Consider the following 22,256-nt stretch of genomic DNA (forward strand, 5'->3'; position numbering starts at 1 on the left):
GATTTTTACACAGAAGATGGCAGGCTTGTTTCTTATGCTGATGTCTATTCCAAGTCTCATAATACTTATTCCCAGGCTGTGAATTAACACAAAGCCTTGGTGCAAAACCACACTAGCCCCAGGGGAGTTTTGGGAAGCAGTATCCCTTAAGAAGAGCTCTTGTGGAGTTTAGAAGCATTCAGTGTGTAAGGATAATCTGTACTGTTTCTTTAAATCTGTAGCAGGAAACCATGCAGATGGGGACACATGGAATTTTCTGGGCAGAAGCTCATCGGGGAATCAGAAAAGCTTTGCAGACCACCGTTTTGCTAGTGTGAGCTCCCACTGTGGCCAGCCAGCCACTGGACTGCCTCGTCCCTATCCTTTTGAGAAGCTTAGTTCCCACAGGGCACTAGCTTGTCTATTGAGGGAGTTCTGAGACACAAGTTGTGGCCAGCCTTATTGCAGCAAATAGGGAGGAAGTTCCTTGTATCCTATTTCCCTTTTTGAACTCACAATTGGGCCTTCCTTTTCTGATATACTCATCACCATCAACAATAATAGCAATAGCACCTCACTCTGAAGGATACCAAAGCTCTTCACAAATAGTGTACATAAATAAATCTAACACTTGCAGGGAGGGCAGCAGCAAAGAGGCCATTTGGCATACAAATGGGGGTGCCGAGCTGACAGGAAGGGAACATTTTGGTCAAGGCTATTGTGGCTAACTGCTGCTGTTTTAAAAAAGAAAAAAAATATGAGATTTTCAATGTTCATGGAAAGGAGGATATTGCTTGCTTTCCCCATCCCCACAGCCACTAGTAACCACTATAATACCCAATTTATCTGTGTCACATGGTAGAAGGCTTGACCTCTCTGAGATTTGACTCCATGCTTGCAGGCAGTCAGGATAATTCAGACCTGATGTGTACACTGCTTGGCCTTTCAGTGCTGCTTCTAAGATTTTTATGGTTCCTGAACAGGATCAGTATATCCAATGATCATTCATATGAGAATCTGAGGCAATAGGACTGTACCTTCCTGTAACGAGGGCTGAATTTGAAAACAATGGTGTTTCAGATGCGTTGCTGAGGAATTCATCTGAAGACAATAGGATTGTGCAGGTGTTAGGGAGGGTTTAATTTGGCCTACAGAACTTTTATTACTGGTGATGGAGGAAATTACTACCTAGTAAGGCAGGCAGAAAGATTTACAATTTAACTTCTAAATACAGCAACTTCCTTGTAAATATGAATGATCTCAGGCCTGGTTAAAACATGAGGAGCTTACATTAAACAATTGCATTGTTTGTATTTAAACATTTTCAAACAGATGGAGACACCGCAGCCACCAATATCGTCTGTTCTGCCCCCTGCTGGCTGGACTTCTGCCTTTCAAAATGGAGGATGACCTCCGGTTTCTGCCACCACACCCACACCCTTATATAACAGTAGCAGCTCCCCACACACTCACAGAAAGGTGTGTTCTTAACATGGGTCCATTGTAAGGATCAGCAGGACTTAAATGTGGGCCTATAGGGCTACCAAGCAACCAACACCCCGACACTACAGCAGCAGCTGTAACCTGTCTGTTCCCTGTGACCACAATCCTCAGAGCTTGCACGCTATTGGAAGTTCCACCTCAAGATATCTGACTGACAATTGCCTTAGTGATCCCTGATTAGCTCCTTGATCCTAAATATAACCATGGGGTGTAACAGGAAGTGGCCAGGCAACAGTGTGGATTCCTATTTAGCTGTCATGACTACTGTGTTTCTGAAATTGACTCAGAGACTCTGACTAGGATTCTAACACCCAGTGGACCCCACAAGACCCCAACGCAGCTCCAGGTACCTGGTATTGACCTTCAGCCTGATTCTTGACTTTGACTCCGGCTTGACCCTCAGCTTGACTGTTTAACCCTGACATTGGCTCTGACCCCTGCCTTCAGATCCTACCACTAGTCCTGCCTACCTTTGCCCAGGATCCTGACATAGGGAACCCTATTAGCTAACATATGTTAAAATAGTAGTGAAGATGCAGCAATTCAGGTTAGCAGCTTGAGTTCAACCCCAGGTTCCTGTGTCTTCACTGCAATTTTAACCCAAGTTAGCTAGTGTGGGTTAGCTAACCCAAGTTAAGAATATGCTCTTTCTTTGCATTGTAGGCATACATCAGTCAGTAGCTGGGTGATGCTGACAGTGATTAGGATTTCTCTAATGCAAATCCAGGATGTGTTAGCACTTAGCAAGAAGAAATCCTTATCCTCAGTACTGAGGGGTTAATAAAACAATGATGGCTGGCTTTGCCCTGGTAACGATAACCTAGAGTACCTGGAATAGTTCGGTAGACCTGGTTACTCGGATTGTAAACTGTGGTTTGGTTAAGTACAATACTAGTTACAGAGAGGAGAGGAGAAACATTCAAACACACGTTCAGCTGGAGTCAGACTCTTCTGAAATGGATCCCAGCTGTTTAGATGATCTCAACAAACCCCAGACAAGTAAGTGGTGAAAATGAAAAGACTTGTTCTTCCTGGCATATTTCTGCTTAAGTGCAAAAACTACAACTACAGTAGATATATTGTAAAGAAAATGGCATTCGCCTGCTACTTGAAGACCACCCAAACTGCACTGTAATGTGGATAATTTGATTGCAGATATGTTTGCAAGCTGGCCCATCAATTTTGTTTCCAATTGCCACATTGATTGCCTCATTTGTTATGTGTGTAGAAAAGAGCGCATCCCCATGTTACTGATTTATCAATGTCTGATTGTGTGAGTACCTTTGCCATCACATCCTTGATAGAAACATTATAATGAAGATAATCATCTTTGCTCAGTGAAGGACTGAGCAGCAAATTTAACAGATAAGCACATACAATTCAGATTTTTGACATAAAACCAGTCAACTGGATCAATTAATCTGAAACTCTCACAGTGCATGGGATTTGCAGAAGATGAAAGCAGTTAGCTTATTGACTGAACACATATTTGAATCTTCTAGTGAAGATATTGGTGCCACTTTGGTTTAAAAAGTCCACCTTTCCAAAGTGCTTTCTGACTACTCCTGCTGAATTCAGGAAGAATGAGTTTCTTTTCTAAAGAGACCAACCTCAGATGTTGTGTGGCCAGGGGAGTAATGATAGCTTTAGAGCTCCCATTAATGAATCTTGTGATGTACCTCATGATGCAGAAGAAAAATGGTCTTTCTAGTCACTTTGCTCAAAACACTGTGGAGAACCTGTGCTAGAAGTTGTGGAAAGTAAGGCAAAGATGGGGAAAAATAAAAAGAATGAAGGCAAATGAAAAGACCAAGTCCAAGGAAGGAAAAGGGGAAGGATAATGCCCACAAAAAGAACAGCAAAGGAGAAAATGAAGATTCAGAGAAAAAAGCCAAGCAGAAGGATTTTGATGCCATGTAGAAACTTGGGGAAGCTGAGAGAGGATTTAGAATAGTAAAAGCTCTACTGAAAAAGACGTGCGGGGAGAGAGAGGTCTCATCTTCGATTATTCTCTGCCTCCATGTATCTCTCTCTATGTCCCTTTCATCAGCTGCCTCTTGGCTTCCTGTCAAATACTTTCTGAACTCAAGATGTGGCAATTCCTTTCCTCCCCTGTTTGAGGTTTCACATCCTCTGGCATATACCAGGAAGTGAGATGGTAGCATCACAGTGCAACTTTCCAAGCAGAGGACAGCAGTTGCAGAATTTCAGCTGCACTGTGAACCACAGACACTGGAATCGGATTTGCCCGCCAAAGGGGTATTGAGGAGAGCTCTTCAAATTTTTTTTCAGTGGAACAGTTTTCCGTTAAAAATGCAAGTTATACAGAAAGCGCAATGTTTTATGGGATTGTGACAATTTCAGCAGGAATAGGTCAAAACCCTCCAATTAATTTCATTTTGATGTTTATATTAAAGTATTAATTTTAATATATTATATCAGACGTAGCCAAACTTACTGACCTTCTGAGGCACATATGATAATTTTCAGAAGTTTGAGAGCCCTGACCAGGCATGTTTCTCAGTGTGGAAGCCCGAGCACCATCCCCGAAGGGCAGAAGCCCCTAGCCCCTCACCACCTCACCGCAGGGCAGAAGACCCAAGCTCTCCCCTCCCCTTCCCAGTCAGGTAGGTGGATAATGGTGTGTGGGGGCGGGGGGGGGCTCCGCGAGCCACACTTTAACTGTAAAAGGCTCGTGAGCTGTGGTTTGGCCATGCCTGTATTATATGTAACATATACCATACATTTTATAGAAGTCTAAATGCAATGAATCAACATAACATTGAAATGAAATGTTTTGACATTATCAAAACCAAACACTTCAGTGGTCCCAAACTGATATTTTTTGAATTTTGATTTCATGGGGAATTTTAAAATTTTGTTTTTCATTCTCGAACAGAGGGTTTTTTTCTGACTATCCTGTAGAATGGGAATTCCAGTTCCTGACCAGCTCTAGAACTGAGGATGACACGTGGATTGGTGGGCCAGCTTTGTGCACGTGGTATGAAGTCCCTGGGAAAGTGGAGCTCTGCGCACCTGCACAAAACGGAGTCCTCAGACTGCCATATCATTTTTTATGAGCACTATGTGCACTTCTAAAATCCAGGTGCCCCTTCTGATACGGTACACTAACAGTGTTGTGCATTGCCACAGATGTCACCTGCCTGGGGAAAGCAAAAGAAAAGACACCAGCGAAATGACGTAACACGAGGGAGGAATTTGACCTAGTGTTACTTTCATACAATGTCTGTTATTATTAGAATTTGGGGAACATTTGAGGTTTATTTTTCACATCAGACTGAAACAAAGATTTCACATAGAGAGCTCTGAAATAATTCTGCACTAAACTGCAGCCATGTTACCCCATTGAAGTCAATGGGACTTTAGTGGGCATTCAGCCCATTGTATGTTTCAGCAAAACATCTGTGTAGAAAAGGGCCCCAACCCAAACTTTTGGTGAAATTTAAGAGAAACTGGCTCAGCAGTCCTGCTCTAGTCCAGATGCTCCCAATGGGGTCAATTAAGAGGGCAAGGCAGCACCCAGGGGGGCTATAAAAGCTAAGAGTCAGAGCCCACTTGCGTCAGTCAGGAAGAGCAGGAGATGAGTGCGGCCAGAAAGAGGAGGTGGTTCCTGGGAAAGGTCTGAAGGCAGGACAGTAGCAAGAGGGGTTTGCTGGCTGGTATCCCCAAGCCAAAGGGCTGAAGGCAGGAGGAGCAGCAGCAGAGGGCGTGTCCTGCTAGCTCTATACAGGAGAGCTAAGGGCCAGAGAGGACTGACGAAAGGAGGAGAAGTGGAGGGGCTTACCACCTAGCAGCTCCTTTCTGGAGAGCTGGGCCTCAGAGAAACCAAGTGAGGCTCCCAGCAGTGATGCCATGTGGGTTCCTGTTGCGAAAAGAGAGCCTGTGTCCCAACAGGAAGGGGCAGAGGAACAAAATAGGACTGATAAGGAGTCCAGGTGCGGTGGAAGACTCTGGACTGGTGAGCTCTTCCCCTCTCCCTCCCTGGTGAGCGGGCTAGGGGGGCAGTTTACTTCTGATTGTATATTGCTGAACACAGCTGTACTGGTGAACTGGACTTAATAAATAACACACTGGCGCTTCCAGACTCAGAAGCATCCAGCCTGGATGAGGTGGTCCCTTGGGTGGAGAAGGGAGCCCTGTTACAGGCCCAGTCACCTATTCAAAGTTCACATCCAGAAATGCACATGAGGATTCAAAAAAACTTATGATGAAAACCCCTGGACAAATACTTTATCATAGCACTGCTGTTCAATCACTGCAGTGATTGTGGAGTTGCTGAAGCCATCACTTTGTGGCTAGAAGCATGTAACTTAAAATGCAGACGGATGAAAATGTGGCCCGCAGGACTGAGTTTGGAGACTTCTGTTTGAAGGAATTACGTTAGAAACAGCTCCTTCCACTGTGGGCAATATGGTGGTTTTTTGACAGTTGTGAGCCTGACAGCCATTTGATTGTCAATACTGTTGTCTTTAAAGGTAGTTAAAAAACCTTGGGTAGATGCACAAAGGGATTTAGGTGCCTACCTGCCTCTTCAGGTGCATAAGTCCAAAACTTGAACACAAGGAGAGGTTTCCCAGCTGTCAACCGCAAGTGGAGATAGATACCTCCCTCTGCCTGGAATTAGGCACCTAATTTCCTTCAAGGGGTGAAGGTTAGGCCTCACCCCTATCCTCAGGATTTCCTACTGGCTAGCTTAGGTGTTCCCTACTCAGTGTGCTGGCTTTTTTGAATTCCATTTCTGCCCCAGGCATTGCACAGGGAGCCTGGGCACCTAACAAAGGGCAGCAACAGGGCACCTAAAGTTAAACATTGAAATACTGAACAGAAAGGCACTATCTGCATGGTCAGATAGTGTGCGGTAACCAGGATGTAAATCTATAGCACCTTAGCCTGCCATGCACTAATTGGCCATGTGGCTCCTGCTGCCCTGAACTGTAGCAGAATCTAGATAGCCAGTTAGTATGCAGCAGGCTAGGGCACTGTACAGTCACACCCCTGAATTGCTGTGTGGACAAGCCCTATGTCCCCTCTGTGGATTTAGTCCCTTGATTTTCTTATTCTTAAAGGTTAACACTTCACAAAGTAAACAATTAGTCTTAGAATATCTCGGCTCATAGGTGCAATTCTGATTATGTACTTAGCATGATTTTCAGAGTTCCTGTGGTCACAGCACCTTTGAGAAGCTATCTCTATCGATTTAATTTAAGCACACTAGCTGTCAGCTATTATGAGATTATGGGTAACGGAGATGAGAAAACTTCAGCCAAAAAACTTCAACTCACACACAAATCCAGACATCCAACCTCTGCTGCCGACCCCGCAAGCAAGTGCCTGTGTAAAGAGATGAGCGTTGCACATGCTTATTGCATATGAGAAACTATCATATATCTGGCAAGGTCTAGTTGAAGTTGTTGTTGGACTATTGGCCTCAGAACCTTCTTACATACAGATCAGTTGAGAAATTGGTTTTGCTTTAAATTGAAGGCAAGTGGAGCCTATTATAAGCTGAAACATCTATTTGGCTGCCTGCGGGGGCTTCTGCTTATTATCTGAAGTCCTAAGCCTGGCTGACTTGTGCAGTGAGAAGGCTAGTGGGGGTGTTAGGGACTCAGCAAAATGAGATGTTTACATACTAGTAAGAGTTGCTTGGAGCTAGGAAAGCCTTAACTGTTTCTGTCAGTGAGAGATGTATACTAGTCAGTAACTAGGTAAACTGACCTCAGTCTCTAGTACATGCTTTATTCAATCTGTGGAGGGAGGATTTTCAACAGCATTTTTGTGTTGAGGCGGCTGCTTTGTGCTAATCATATCATGCTAATGCTGCTTAAAGAAACATTTAAATACAGGGAGGGGAAAGGGAATGGCAAGTGCAACTTGAGAGAATAAAATTGAAAACAGCCAAATACTTGTAATGTGCATTTATTGGCCAGTTATAGTGCTGGTTATGGCAGCAATGATGAGGGGCATATTGATTTTACTGAGGGGAGGATTAAGCCTGATTTTTGTAAATTAAGACGTAACAGGAGCTAAGCGGGCAGTTTGGTGACACTTAACAGGCATTTAGCAAATGAGTTCATTCCTATTGCATGATTGCTGAATGACCACTTGTGATTGTTTATGGGGTTATGGTGATGATATTCTAGAGATGCTACTCCAGCTGTGACCCACATAAAACTGTCACGTTTGCCAGTAGTTTGTTTTGTTTGTTTATCGTCACTGTATATGACACGCTGGACTCTATAGATAGCTTAGATTGTGTGACTGAATAATTTCTTTTGGTTGCATGACTTCATTTCCTCCCCATGCACCTGTGGATCGACTGGGATAGACCCCATATTATACTAAACCTACATTTTTTTGTCACTGAGTTACAATGCACTCGAACATTAACACGCTTAAAGCTGGCACTCTCCTTATCCACTGTTGTAAGCTCTTGTTGGTGATAATGCCATGGAATCCATAGCACATGCTATAATCTGTAGGCACTCCAACACCTGTTAAGGAATGAGCCTTAAATTTGCATTTCCTTAGTTACTTTAAACCAGAATGACCATAATGCAGGTTTTGTATGTCAATGAACCACACACTTGTGCCTTTTGACTCTAATTTTGGGCCCCAGTGCATTGTTAGCACACATTTTTACACATGTTTATTGTAAGTAAACTGCAGCTGTTTGAAATCGATTTCTAATTGTAACTGAAAATTAAAATCAAGTATAGGCTTCATCCTCTTTCCAGTGAAGAAAATGGCAAAATTCCCATTGACTTCAGTAGGAGCTGGATCAAGTCCTGTATTTTAAACAGTGTAACAACCCTGGTTGTGTTCATGCAGCCCACTGACTCACTTGAGTAAGGGTGGCATGACTAAGTCTGCATCATGGGCCAAAACCTGAAGTTATTGAGTATTACTTTGTCCTTTCTCAGGCAAAACTCCCATTGACTCAGTGGACCAAAGCTAGCAGGAGGGACGTATCTTATTTAGGATTCAATTGTGATACCACCATAGAGCACAGGGTAGGAGATGATGTGATATTGCCCAGCCGCTAGGAGAGCTCCTGGAAGCATTGTGCTTTAGACAACGAGGCTGCCTTCAGGAGCATCTGGGGAGCACATCTGCTGTGCCTGCCTTGAAGGAGGGCCCATGTGTGCTTCCCCTGAACGGAGCCAACTCTGCCTGGCTCCGAAAGTGAGTAGGGGCATAAGCACACAACCTGTGGGGAATCAAATGCTGGCAGTGCCACTAGACTCAAGCCATCCTTGTACTCAGAGGAGGAAGGGAGGGCACAAGGGAAAGTTCCTTTAACATCCTCTCTACAAACCTGCAAAGTCACCCAGTTATAACCTGGCGCTCAGCACTGAGTCAATCTCCCATTGACGATGCTACCCTCAACTGAGCTCCGACTGCAATGGCAGTTTGCCTGAACAAGGCAATTAAGTGAAAATGAATAAACCTTGCAGAACAACCCCTTGATACAGATTGCAAGTCATGTATGCAAAGGGAAAACAAGAAAGCTCAAAATAGCCACTTGGGAAACTCTATCACTTCCCCTCTTGCTGCCTGATTTACTGTTTTACAACTGCCTGGGTCTTTCTTCAGTACATCTTAAACTATTTAAGGACTTAATATAGCTAGGATAAAACTTAAACTGTTTAGTCAGGGGAGTTATGATTAATAAGGTTAAAGGGCTTAGGGTATATTTTTCCACTGTGGTGTGTGGGAAATTAACTAAACATTTTCCATGAACCATAATGAGATGAGAGTTGTGCTTCTTAAATCTTTGTCATAGGAAAAAATTAAGTACAATAATGCATATTTGGCATCTATATTATATAGAACCTGGCCAACATATACAGTGTAATGTAATCTGACTTCATGGATGTAAAATATTTGGAAGAGTAGAAAAGTATATGGAACTATTATGAATTTTATGTATGTGGAATTAAAATGATTTCCAATGTGTTATAGGGCTTTTAAATGTTTTCATTGGAATGTGAAATTGGAACTTTTTTGCACATCACGTATATTTAACCTTTATATACAGAGCATTTGAATCTTTGTTTAAAAAATAATTCAATGATATACACCATGCTAAAAATGTTTCCACTCTCTGAAAAATTAAAATAAACAGTGGCAACTGTTTGGGTAGTAGCATTGACTTTATGGGACAGCATCTTGGCTGGTGTCACTGTCATAGGTCTATTGAGTTCACTGAAGCTGAGTTCAGTGTATAAACCAGCTGAGCATCTGTCCCTATATGCTTGCTGACCTTTAGAGGAGTAGTGGAAATGAACTGAACCACCAGGTATCTGAAGGCAGAATCCATACACTATCTCTTCCTGAATTCTTACTGGAGCAGGGAGAATGGAGGATAGTTAAGCAGCAAGATCTGGAGCCTACAGGCAGCTGAGCTGATGAAAGGTGTGGAGCAGGAGAATGCTTGCTGCATGCTTGGCACCTGTGAAAGGAGGCTTGTATATAGTGGGCCTGATCCTGTAAAATGCTGAGTGCCATCAACTTTCACTGAAGTCAACAACAGAGGAAGGTGTTTTACACCTGGCACAATTGGGCCTGGTGTACAGAAATGTGCAGCAGGCTGAGCAATGTGACTAACTGCTGTACCTAAGAAGGTGTCGCCAGGGCAGAGATGCTTGAGTACAGTCCAGTGACAGCGCTGCTATGCTTAGCCACCATTTTTTAGGAGTTTCAGTCACTCCTCCCGCCAATCCGGAGTAATGGCTCCGAGGTGCTTAAGAGGTGCACTTAGTAGAACCTGAAAGCAAGGGCAGCTGTGGGGGGCTTGGTCCTGACCATAGCCCAGACATGCACTTGACGATGGTAAGAAATCAATCGCTCTCCTCGTGAGAGGCTCAGTATCTCCTGCCATCTGCTTGGTACAGTTCCTGCAGGCCCCCACCAGTCTGCTGCACCCGCTCCTCTCCACTTACTGGATTACACCTTTCCAAGCACCATGCTTAGCAGCCCTCAGCATTGTTCCCTCATCTGACGCCAGACAAGACAGAGGCCTAAGAGATTGACAGGTTTCAGAGGAACAGCCGTGTTAGTCTGTATTCGCAAAAAGAAAAGGAGTACTTGTGGCACCTTAGAGACTAACCAATTTATTTGAGCATGAGCTTTCGTGAGCTACAGCTCACTGAGCTGTAGCTCACGAAAGCTCATGCTCAAATAAATTGGTTAGTCTCTAAGGTGCCACAAGTCCTCCTTTTCTTTCTAAGAGATTGAGTTTGCTGCTGGGTTAATATATGCTTGTGTCTAAAAACTGAGCTCTGTCAGTGCATGTAAACAGCCTGACACGCCACTTCAAGTGTCATCTCGTGAATAGAAAACAGTTAAAAAATATGAATAAGGGAACTAATGGTCTGATCCTACAAGAACTCCCAGTGCAGTTCACTCATTAAAGTAGGAGGGTGCTGTGGTTGTGTGGAGCTCTAAGTCAACTTTCACAGACTTTTACAAAACCCAACTATTTCTGATATTTTTCATTTTCCAATATAATTTTGTTTAAAATATCCCTGCAGGTTGTGCATTAAGGGTTCAGAACAGATCTTTGTATAGAGATGTCAACATTTTCCAAAGGTGCGTGTGATTTTTGGGACCCTCTGTTTCTGCGTGCTCTACCTCAAACACCATGAAAGGGCCTGATTTTCAGAAAGTGCAGCACACTGAGCCTCCGAAAATCAGGCCTGGAAGGGGTCTCAGGGAGGGCAGCAAAAAATCAACCATTTTGGAACACTTAGGTTGAGACATTTTGTCAAGTCCTGAAGGTTTGTCACTTTTATTGTGTATATACACATAACAGAGCAAAAAGCAATTTCTTTCATAACAGGAGTGCGTGGGGTTTTGTTTTTATTACTATGTTTTTACATCTGTTACATCTGCAGGCAGTGAACAGGCAGATTCTATTAAATGTAATGGTAATCACCACTCCTCAGGCACCATACAGCAGCAGAGAGTAACTGAGGCAGATGATCAGCTTATGAAACCAAGGCGGAAAGATACACCATTTCAGCACCAAGCACCGTTTGTTCCAGGTAGGGCGTTTCAAGATGCACAATAGACTTTTAGGTAGCTCAAGCCTTATCCAATTTCTCATTGACATTGATGAGCCTTTCTTTTGACTTCTATGGGAGTTGGACTAGGCCCTACTAAATGAAGACAAAGAATGTAATGGGACTTTTGTGGGAGTTTTTGTTGCTGGGCCTTTCTGAGATGAATAAGGGATGCACCACATTGGCGTTCAGGTGTTGCAATGCTCCTGCCTGCCCCTCCCTGCCTCCCCCAATGTAAACTATTTGTGTTCTCCTTTCGTGGATACTGCCTGGTACTTGGGGGTAGGAGTGTGGGATATTTATCTTTGGCAAGGTATGAGGGGCCAGATCCTTAGCTGATGTAAATTGGCATAGTTTCACTGAAGTCAGTAGAGTGATGCCGATTTATGACAGCAGAGGACCTGGCCCATTCTTTCTCTAGACGGGTATTCAGAGGGGTGGAATGAACCCAGAGACCAAGTACATCACTGTTATGAGGCACTTGGTGTCCACTGTGATCCCAAAACTCATTCCTTGGCCATGTGGTACCTATTTTAATTTGCTTTCATAAACTGTGTTTAAAAAACACAAGCACACAAACACACAAAACCCTCCACTTCTGAGACATGAAGTGGCACCATGTGAATGAGCATGCTCCAGCCAATATAATGATGTATAAAACTGAGTTTATTGCTAATAAGGGACTTAATTTTTTTTTGTTTTTGGTGTATTCTTTGAACATATTGGTAACTAGCCCTCTGAAGATGTACTAAAACACAGAAAATCAAAAAGATTAAGGTGATTTTTCTAGAATACTTATTTTTCTGTCTCTAAATTATTTTCCATAGAACAGAAGTGTCTTCTATTCAGGAACTAGAAATCCTAATTCCTGTTGGAACACTAAAAATCCTTTTGTAATACTGGCATCGGTTGTGCCCTGTGCAATCCTGTAGTGGAATAAAGGGATATAATCCCAGCAGCCCTTGGGTGTCCATGCAGAACTGTCTTGGAAACCTCAGGCATGGAAGGTTGGGGAGAAAAGTGGTAGGGCATGCCAGGGGTATAGCCTCATTGCAAGGAGCACATTGTTTCCAAGTGGGGAAGAGTTACTTTCAAGAGGGGAAGCAAAGAAGGAGTTGTGACTCTCTTTCAGTGTTCCCCTTGACGTGGCACAGCTACACACCACCTCATGCTCAGAGCTGAGCTTAAAGGCTCCATCTAGCCCTATGTGACACTGGACCAAGTCATTTAACCCGTGTGTGCCTCAGTTTTCTTCCTGTATTGTTCACTATGCTGTACAGAAGTGCCTGCCTTAATTGTAAGTTATTTGATTTCAGGGGTCAGAGCAAACCTCAGCTGTACACTATGGTGGAGATATGGGGCCATTTTTTAAGCAAAGTAAAATAAGAAAATGAATTCCACATCCTTCAAAGGCATTAATGAGTTGTGACATGTGTGCTCCATTTGCCTCAAATAGTTCAGTTATTATTTTTTTGACAAAAACAATGGTTAACATATTCAAAAGTGATTTTTGGGTGCCTCCATTTTTGAATGTCCAACTAGAGACAATTTAAAGAAACCTGATTTTTCAGAAAGGACCGAGCATCTGCCCTCTGAAAATTTGGCCACTTCAAAATGTCTCATGTTGGGTACTCAAATCACTAGTCATTGCTGAAAATCTTGGCCCACGTGTCTCTAGTAGAGATGGGCCCAAACCCAAAACTTTGTATCCAAACACCCCTCTATACACTAAGGAGTTCAAAACATGAACTCAGATCTAAATCTGAGTTTTGCAAATAGCCATTATATTTTTAATGTGCCACAGTGTAATCCAAACACGTCTGAGCTTTGTGGGTGAGGACTGGGGAGGAGGCAGGGTACACAATGTTAATTTAGGCTCACACTATTAAATCAGTTCCAGATCTTATCTCCAATTTTTAGAACAGATATAATTACAGTAACGTTTGGTAATTTCACATCTTGTGATACTGATTAACCTTCTGATCTGGTGCTTTGGTCAGGTGGATATAAAAGCAAAAGTCAAGCTGCTGATTAACCATCACAGATTTTATGATGTGACCATGGAAATGTCATAAAGTTGCTTCATTTGCACTCATAAATTATCAGGAATCCGCAAATATGCTTTGAGGCAGTGATTTCATCTAAAACGCATTACCAGTTCAAAGTGTATTAATGCACGCTTGCTGAAAACGGTTTGGCATTCAGGCTTTTTTCATCAGCATTAATTGGATTAAATGATCTGGAGTGAAATCTGAGCCGTTGATTAAAACACTTCTTGGCCTGATGGGGTTAAGAAAAAAAGACAAGAAAAAGGGAAGACTAAAGTAAAATAAAAAACAGTGCTTATGCAGTCTTTGTTTTAGTGCAGGCTAGAGAATGAGTTTGAGCAAAGTAATTTTAAAGCACAGCAGCCTAAAGGCACCAACTGATTGTTGGGTTGGGGAAGCAGGAGAGAAATAAGGGGCAAGGGAAATCAGAACGGCATTATGAGTGGAATTGAGAAATAGTGCTGTAGGAGTGATGATAAAGGAGCAAAACCACCTACAAGAAGTGAAGTTTCTGAGTAGAATTTAAAACCTGAGCACAGGGACTGTGGAGCAGCAAATGAACAGAGCAAATGTAATGGAGCAAGAAGAGTGTGAACAGAGTGACCTTAGGGCAGCCAGAGTAGAAGCAGAACAGAACATCCTCTGAGCAAGCAACCTCAGGGCAGAGTGTCAACAGAGCAAAGAGTGAGAGGGGTGAAGTAAACTGAGAAGTGGCTCAGGGCAGAGCATATTGTGAAAACAAAGTAATCTTAGGGCAGAATATAAGCAGAACTGATTGAGAGCATGAGGGTAAAGATGAGCTCACAGGATTATTTGCAGTCTGAAAAAACAGATCTTTGGGGCCAAGGGAGACTCATTTATGGATCAGCACTCAGACATGCATCCGATGAAGTGAGCTGTAACTCACGAAAGCTTATGCTCAAATAAATTGGTTAGTCTCTAAGGTGCCACAAGTACTCCCTTTCTTTTCACTCAGACATAGCCCTTTACAATTATTATGAAATCTATAACTGTACGTGTTGATCTTAGCTCTCTCACATGTACAGAGCAACATCTGCTGCCTAGAATTTTGCCCATTACATTAATATTGTATTGTTTTTTTCGGAGTGATATTTCAGAGTCTATATTTGTGGTTTGACCTTGGTAAATTCTTGTATTGATGGATATAGATAAATCCTGAACAGCAGCTGCTCTGGTACCTCTTTCTCACTATTAAAAAAGGGCAGAGGGTATGGAGTGCATGGCTAATGTAACATACATTAGGATCAGAATGAGAGGGGATAAGAAGAGTTTAGTTTTGTCTTTCCAGTTTTGTTTTCTACTTAACACAGTTGTGGAATCAGTTGTGAAGACCGTGATGGTGAGCGAGGTTACAAACCTTTTACCCTAGTATCACCGGATAGATGATTGGTTAGTAAACAATTTAGATACTTCTAGATAAAAGGATACTGGGTACAGATATGGGCACAACTCAGAGATTGGCCCAACTAGTTCAGAAAACTTAAAGTGCATTATCTCTGGCGAAGTAGGATAGTATTTTATTATCTGCTTATTGCTGGCTTACTGCTGAGTCAGCTAGTTCAAACCACATAATCTAAAAAGCCCTAGAAAGTGAACTTGGAGAGGCTTTTAAAGGCCTCTTCCCACAGCCTCTGAATGACTGTCTGTCATATTATCTCCTTGTCCTTGTCCTAACATTTTGTACCATTGCTACCGCTGTGGGGAATGGTGGGAAATCTTAGAGGTCTATCATAGGCACAGCTTTGTGACTTCCTGCATTGTTTGCAGTCACGGCTCTTCATTGCAGATTAGGTGAAAAAGCTAGATTTTTGTCCTGGTGGTTTAAGAGGCTGCACCATGTGGTGCTTTAGAAGCATCCTAGGACAGTAAGGAAGTCATGTAACCTCCATCAAGGCTGAACAACCACAACAAAAGCTTTCACATCCCAGAATACACAACATGAAAGCAAAAAGTCCCAGTTAAGTGAATTTGTTTCTTTAAACATTTGTAAACATTTATGGGGGTGCAACAATCCCAAACTTTTCCCAACAATATCTGGCTCGCTCATGTAAGTTAATGCTGACAGTGTCAGTAGGACCTTTGCCTGCTTATGAACTGCCCAGCCTCAGAATTGTTGTAAGTAGTGGGCCAGTTAGCTGCTGGGCATTGGTGGTTTCTGTGTTGCAGCAAGAAAACCTGACATCCAGTGCATAGAGTATAACTTGCGCCATGGTAGAGGGAAGCAGCTGTTTATTAAACATGGTTAGACGTTATCAGGTGTTTTGCCATCTGCACATCGCTGCACTCTAGGTTGTTTTATTGTGTAGCTATGTGACACATTCTGTAATACCATTGATCATATGGGCTGGCCTTCATTTTGGAAAACTGCAGTGCAATATTTTGGAGCTTATTGTGTAATATGATGAGCTTTGTGATAAAGGTTATGGTGGGCTGTAGGTCGGGGAGATCAGCACTTAACACTGATTGTTTCCTTACAAAAAACACAGGTTTATGCGAGAAACAAAAAGTTCAGTGTGCAATGCTCACTCAATAGCGTATCTCCCACTATGTAATTGCACCCTAAAAATAAACTTCACTCTGACCAAAATGTCATTCCATGGAACCACATCATACTAGTCTTATGTCCTGTGTCCTCCCTTTTAGCCATAGCTCTTGTTTCATCTCCTAAAAAAACAACAACCCTGCAATATTAAATATTCAGGCTCCTAGCAATTTCTGATTGATCTTTTTTCTTAGTGTTCATTAATCAGGTATGGCAAATGTGTAATATATAGCTTGTCCAGAGAGAAACAACAAGAGATGAATTTGCAAAGCCATAACATTGGTTAGAGCTGAATGCTCATAAACCTACATTTGTGGGGAATTAGAACACAAGTATTTCTCTTCTTTAAAGGCTTTACCTAAAGCACTCGTCCCTGTTGTATGTGGGCACCTAAAATGTTGGGGTTTTTTTTTTACTTCTCACTGTTATGCAGTCTGATGCAAGTGGTTTAAAACATGCTAGATAAAGCAGAACTGCGTTGAAGTAGCTGGATTAATTGTGGGCACTTTTAGAAGTGCTGTGATGCTGCTAAACCAGTGAAGAGGCCCATAATTTGCCTGCTTGATTTAAATATGAATGACCGTTTGCCCGTGATTTGGGTGCTATAATCCTTGACAGTAACAGGAAAGATGACAACACAGTATGGAGCGCTGATTGACAATATTAGAGGCAGGGCTGGTAGCACTGTCTGTTAAGGTTGCCTGACACCCCTTACAATACCCTGTTTTAAGTTGTTTACCACTTTGCCAAACTTTAACTTTTTGGGGTAAATTTTTTCATGTCAGGTGTCTGCCTCAAGCTGATCATTTTGGAAAAGTTTCAACCAAAAAGGTTCAGCTGTTTCTCAGAATGATGCTGGGGGGAAATGCATTATTTTGCAATGCTAGAAAATTCTTCTCTTTGGGAGGCTGTTTGAACCCATGTGTTGGAGCAGGGCTGTGGTGAAATTTGGCAGTGGCCTTTGTGTCAGGTGTATGCCTTCTGTTTTTCCTGTGAAAATAAGCCCACACTTGGCCAATTTATAACCTCTCTGAAAAATATTTTTGCACATGCTCAGTAGAGACATTTTACAGGTTAGTAGTTAACATCTTCAAAGATGCCATGCGCACTGAGCATGCACTGTCTCCTCACAGTTCCTATCTCCTTGTGGGGCAAGAGAGAAACTGCGATGGGAGTTGGTGGGGAGAAGCGGGAACCAGGAAGGGAGACTGGGCCTGGTTGGGCAAGGGGACTGGGAGCCAGAGGGAAGACTGGAACTGCCAGGGCATGGAGACTGGGACTGGGGAGAGAGTGGAACTCAGATGGGGAGCTTGGAGGAGGAAACTAGGACTGGCTGTGCAAGGAGACTGGGATGAGAAGCCTAAAGAGTGGAGATTGGGACCAGTTAGATAAGGAGAATGGGTCCGGGGCAAGGAGTCGGGGGTGGGGAAGAGGCAGGACAGGGACAGGTTGGAGTGGATGAAGCAGAAGGGATCAAACTTGGAAGGAACAGGCAGAGGACATTAAAGAATACTCCATGCCAGAGCCTGCAACTGAACTCAAGACTTCTGAGTTTCACCCTTCCTCAGTTGTCAGCAAATATCTGTGAAATTCACTGCCAAATTGTCTGTCCCATCTATCTCTAGTGCTGGTCCACATAGAGGATAACAACCTACTATTGCTATCAGTAACTACAGAGGTCGATGTGGTAGATCTAATAGTTCCAACCCTGCTGATGAACATAGGTGGTCAATTTGATGCCACATGATATTTATTTTTTCTGGCTTTTTAAAAAAAACATAGGAAATTACCCTCAAAAATTACATTAAAAACATTAAGATTGCAAAGTCAGTTACTAAAAAAAATTAGGAAATGCCAGAATTAAGGTTGCCTGTGAAATCTGTATGTTTACCTATACAGGATTGTGTGCACATGGCTATCAGGTTAAGAACCATGGGCTAGATTCTGGTCTCAGATATGCCCGGCTCAGTCCACTGAAATTAATCTACTCCAGATTTCTGTCAATGTAAGTGTGACAAGTATCTGTCCCCATGTTTTTTAAGATGACAAATGACCTTACCTGTGTTTCTCATACAACACATTACGTTATCGAAACTGAATAAGTGCCATGGACTGTAATTGTCTACTCTTCATGCAACCCATACAATTTAACCCTTACGCTTCAGAAAAACAACTCTAGTGTAGTAATAGACTAGAACTGGTTGGTTTCATACAGTACCATATGCTAAGAGGATTACCATGCCATTGTCTGCCATTGTGGATGGCTAGAGCTGGGCAGGAACTGGATTTTTCATTTCTGATTTTTTTTTTCTGTTATGAAACAGAACAAAAGTAAAAAATTCAGTTTCCTACCAAATGAAATTCTGGGGAAAAAATAATTTGGGGTCAATTGAAACATTTTGTTTTGATAATAGCGAACCATTTCATTCTGATTTTGATTTTTTTATATATAGAGTCTAGTATGTAATATAAAATAAGATTGAAAGGAAAAGTCATTTTGAAAAGGAAAATCTAAATGTTCCATTCTGACCTTATCAAAACACTTTTTTTTTTAAAGTTTTCCTTTGAAACAAAACTTTCATAGAAATTGACACATTTCTGCAAAACATTTCCCTTTTGACAAATCAGAATTTTCCATTGGGAAAAAAACATTCCATCAGAAACTTTCCAACCAGCTCTATGGCACTGACAATACTACTAGGCTTCTGTGAGCTGCTCTCTTTCACTCTGGTATCTCTGGCATGTGTGACAGGGCACAATCTGGATTGCCACATGCTATGAAAGGGAAATAAGTCCCATCTTGGAACTGAAGCAGTAACAGATTAAGAGTAAAGCACTAGAGCTTTCTGCGCCTCATCTTATCAAAGGGTCTCAGTATGAAGCTTTTCCATTGTGACACAAACATTGATCTGAGCCTATTATAGGCTTAATACAGCCCTTTGATAAAGTTCATTATGTTCCACCAAGTTTTTGTATAACGATAGCCAAGATTTTCAGAAGTGACTAGGCATTTTGGGGCTTGTATTTTTTGTGGGAGGGGGACACTTCCATTTTTTGGGTGTCCAGCTTGAGCCATTGATTTTCAGCGGGCAGGTCCTTAACACTTTCTGAAAAGTGGCTCCTTTCAGGTGTCTCAAGCTTGGGTGCCAAAAAATTGAGGAAAATCTTGTGAGCTCTTCAGAGGGCACTTCAGAAAATCTTGGCCTCTAAGGCTATGTCTATACTTACGGTGGTGTGTAGAGTACAGACACTGCCTGGGTATAAATAGCAGCATAGACTGAGGCATTGCTTAGCCAAGCAGTGTACAGCCTTAGGGTATATACCCTACATGCCCAAGCAGTGCCTTCCACAGCTGCACTGCTATATTTAGTAGCATAACATCTTGCTGCCCTGTCCCTGCCAGCTCCTTTCACTGCCGCCTGAAGCTACACAGTCCAGTGAGTAGCTACACAGCTTCTACATCCTGCTGCAAGCGAAGACAAGGCCTAAGGCTTATAACAATGGGATGGCTATTTTGGGATGCTGAGGTGGCAAATGAAAGTATGTGTGACTGGTAGGGAAAAGCACATTTGTACTCTTGGAGGAACTGCTGAAGAAAATTTTGTTAAAGCAAACATTTTATTCTTTGTATTGCTGCCGGTCATGTCAGCTTTGATTATTGGTTACATGTCTGCACGGCAAGTGAGTTAGACTCGGTCAGGAACTAAATACAGTCCCAGCCACATAGTGACTGCACATTGTGAGCTGGGGAGGTGGTGCGAAGGCCTGGTCATAGAGGCCTTTTATGTTTGTTTTGGACCCGAAGGAGTAATTTCAGACATGAATAATAGGCATGAAATTTGAGGTCACATTTTCCCCCTTTGACTAAAACAATGGAAGGGTTGGGTTTTCAAGCTAGTCCTCAAAACTAAATCACAGCACTAAGAGAGCTATTGACTCTTCTTACCTGGGTCCTACCTCGTATACAGAGACACAATAAACTCCAAAGTTCTTACTCTCTGTGGTCTCAAATCTACAGTCCACTCAATCTATTCTCCATGAGGCAAGCCATGTGCCCCATTTCCCCCCATGATGTCACCCATCTTTGCTCCTACAGTACCTTCTCTTTGGCCAATCCTGTGCTGTTTCAGAAACCTCTGATTAGCTGTAGCAGCTGCCCTGCCCTTTACAAAATTCTTCCTCAACAGCCAATGGAGCAGACACTGTGTTACAAGTGAGGTGATTAGGTTGTCAGTGAAGATTGGCCTGGAGGTTTGATGGGAGGCTTAGTAAATTCCTTTTCAGGCAGCTACTGGTGCTGGCCAGATGCTGGGTCGTGCAAAACTAGAGATAACAATATAGTAATCAGCAGCAGGGGAAACAGAAAGAATTACAGCACATTGGGTGCACTAAATCACCTTTAGAATTGTGCTTTAATTTGTTGAGTCCAGAACTGCCAGTGTCAAACCTTTCCAGAGAGGCATCCATAGATACAAGGAAGACCCAGGAGCTGCCTTGTTAACAGTTTTTGGAGGGGTATTTGTGAGCCTACCAAATTTTCCAGGGTCAACCATCATCTAGTTGTTTTGTGGTTGAGCAGAATGCTGTCCACTTCACGATTGCTTTTGTATTCACCCCCATGGTATTTTAAAACTGGACAGAGAGTCTAGGAAGTACTCTGTGAACGTTTAGGATGAAAGATGCTATTTAGGAGACATGAAATCAGAATGTGATTTAGCCAGTTATTTGTTTTTCAAAGTGTGCTGTGGGTTTTATTCACATATGACTAATGATAAAGCACGTTGCTAGGACCATAGCTTGCCGAAAGTCCATTGCAAAACTCCTGTTGACTTGCCTGGAAGTGACACATTTGTAGCAATGGCAAGATGCAGCTCCCAGAGTAGTTAGGTTCTAATTTTGTGGATGTTGCAAGGGATGAGTAACCTGCACAATCTTCGAACTAATTTACACAAAATGTGAATTCATTTAGGAGAGGGTTCATGAGCAGCTCTGCATTGCGTCTCTTCTCCAAGAGATGCATTTCAGAGCTCACAATTAGACAGAAGTTCTAAATTCTGATGGCCAAGAACCCACAGCCATCTGCCATTATTTTAGCTTTTCAGGTGCTTAACTTGATTGAGTGTGACATTGCTAATTCAACCCAGGAGTGCTGTCGGGAATCTTGGAATGGAGGGAAATACTGTTCTATCACAAAAGGTGTAATATGTAATGCTTGTATGAACTGAAAGGTTATGAAAGACAGCACCAATGAGGTCACTTAAAAAAAACCTTTCCATTTTTTTGTGGCCATTTTTCTTTAAACAGACAGTCCGATTTGAATAAATGTGACTTTAAATACAAAATCTTTATATTTGCAGGGGTTAAGCATCTGAAAAGTCAGAATGACTCAGCATTCCCAGAGGAAGAAGAGGGTGTCAATGAAAGAGAAGAAGAATGGGACCATTAATTAGCATTGGGCTTGTGTAAGAAAGGTTATTGTGAATAACTGAACTACTAAACTTTCCATACTTAACATGGAATTCCATTGCTTGTGTTTCTGAAACATTCTTCATCTCACCACTCCAGGCACACATGGCAGGATGCTTTCCGGGGAGCATTCTTTGACTGGATTTTACAGCACTCTGCAAACTTGTCCTGTGATACTTGTAACTGAAGATAAACATTTATTTTACAGTCATTTTTCTTTCCTTTTTTATGACTTAAAAATGTAATTTGCAAACATGTTAGTAATCTAACTTCAGTACTGCCCGAGCTTAATTATTGAATGTGATCTGTACTCCAAGACTTATTGTAAATAGTACCAATTTAAAAGCTACAAATAAATACTAAATTCATTTAGACATGATTTTATGTCGTGCAGTGCTTCTGTCTAACTTGAAGAGAAATATTTAGGTAAGGTGAGTCTTTAGAGCGGGGCAGATTTTAGCATATTAGGGTTACACCCAGTAATATACTTCAAACCCAAGATAAAGCAGACATGCCTGCTTAATTCTGCAATGCATTAGTTCTTTGTAGCTTTCAGTGTATGTACTGCATATAACAGTTCACCACTTCTTGCTTTCCATAAAGATATGT

The 22,256-nt window shown here is 42.2% G+C and overlaps 1 protein-coding gene across 6 annotated transcripts in view; it reads left to right on the forward strand.

Annotated features, from left to right (window-relative positions):
* Positions 1-22,026, forward strand: part of PPP1R1C (protein phosphatase 1 regulatory inhibitor subunit 1C) — an 84,126-nt gene extending 62,100 nt beyond the window's left edge. For 2 of the 6 annotated variants that reach the window (XM_075117617.1, XM_048869381.2), the window contains 2 exons: positions 11,403-11,552; positions 21,539-22,026. In XM_075117617.1, coding sequence (XP_074973718.1) covers positions 11,403-11,552; positions 21,539-21,627 — 239 coding nt within the window. In that variant the 3' untranslated portion in view covers positions 21,628-22,026. The remainder of the gene's footprint in view (positions 1-11,402; positions 11,553-21,538) is intronic. The other 4 variants (XM_048869386.2, XM_048869384.2, XM_048869383.2 and 1 more) reach the window with 3 other exon arrangements.
* The last annotated feature ends 230 nt before the right edge of the window (positions 22,027-22,256 follow it).

The sequence above is a fragment of the Caretta caretta genome, chromosome 11 (assembly GCF_965140235.1).
Source record: "Caretta caretta isolate rCarCar2 chromosome 11, rCarCar1.hap1, whole genome shotgun sequence".
In the NCBI taxonomy this organism is placed as follows: Eukaryota; Metazoa; Chordata; order Testudines; family Cheloniidae; genus Caretta; species Caretta caretta.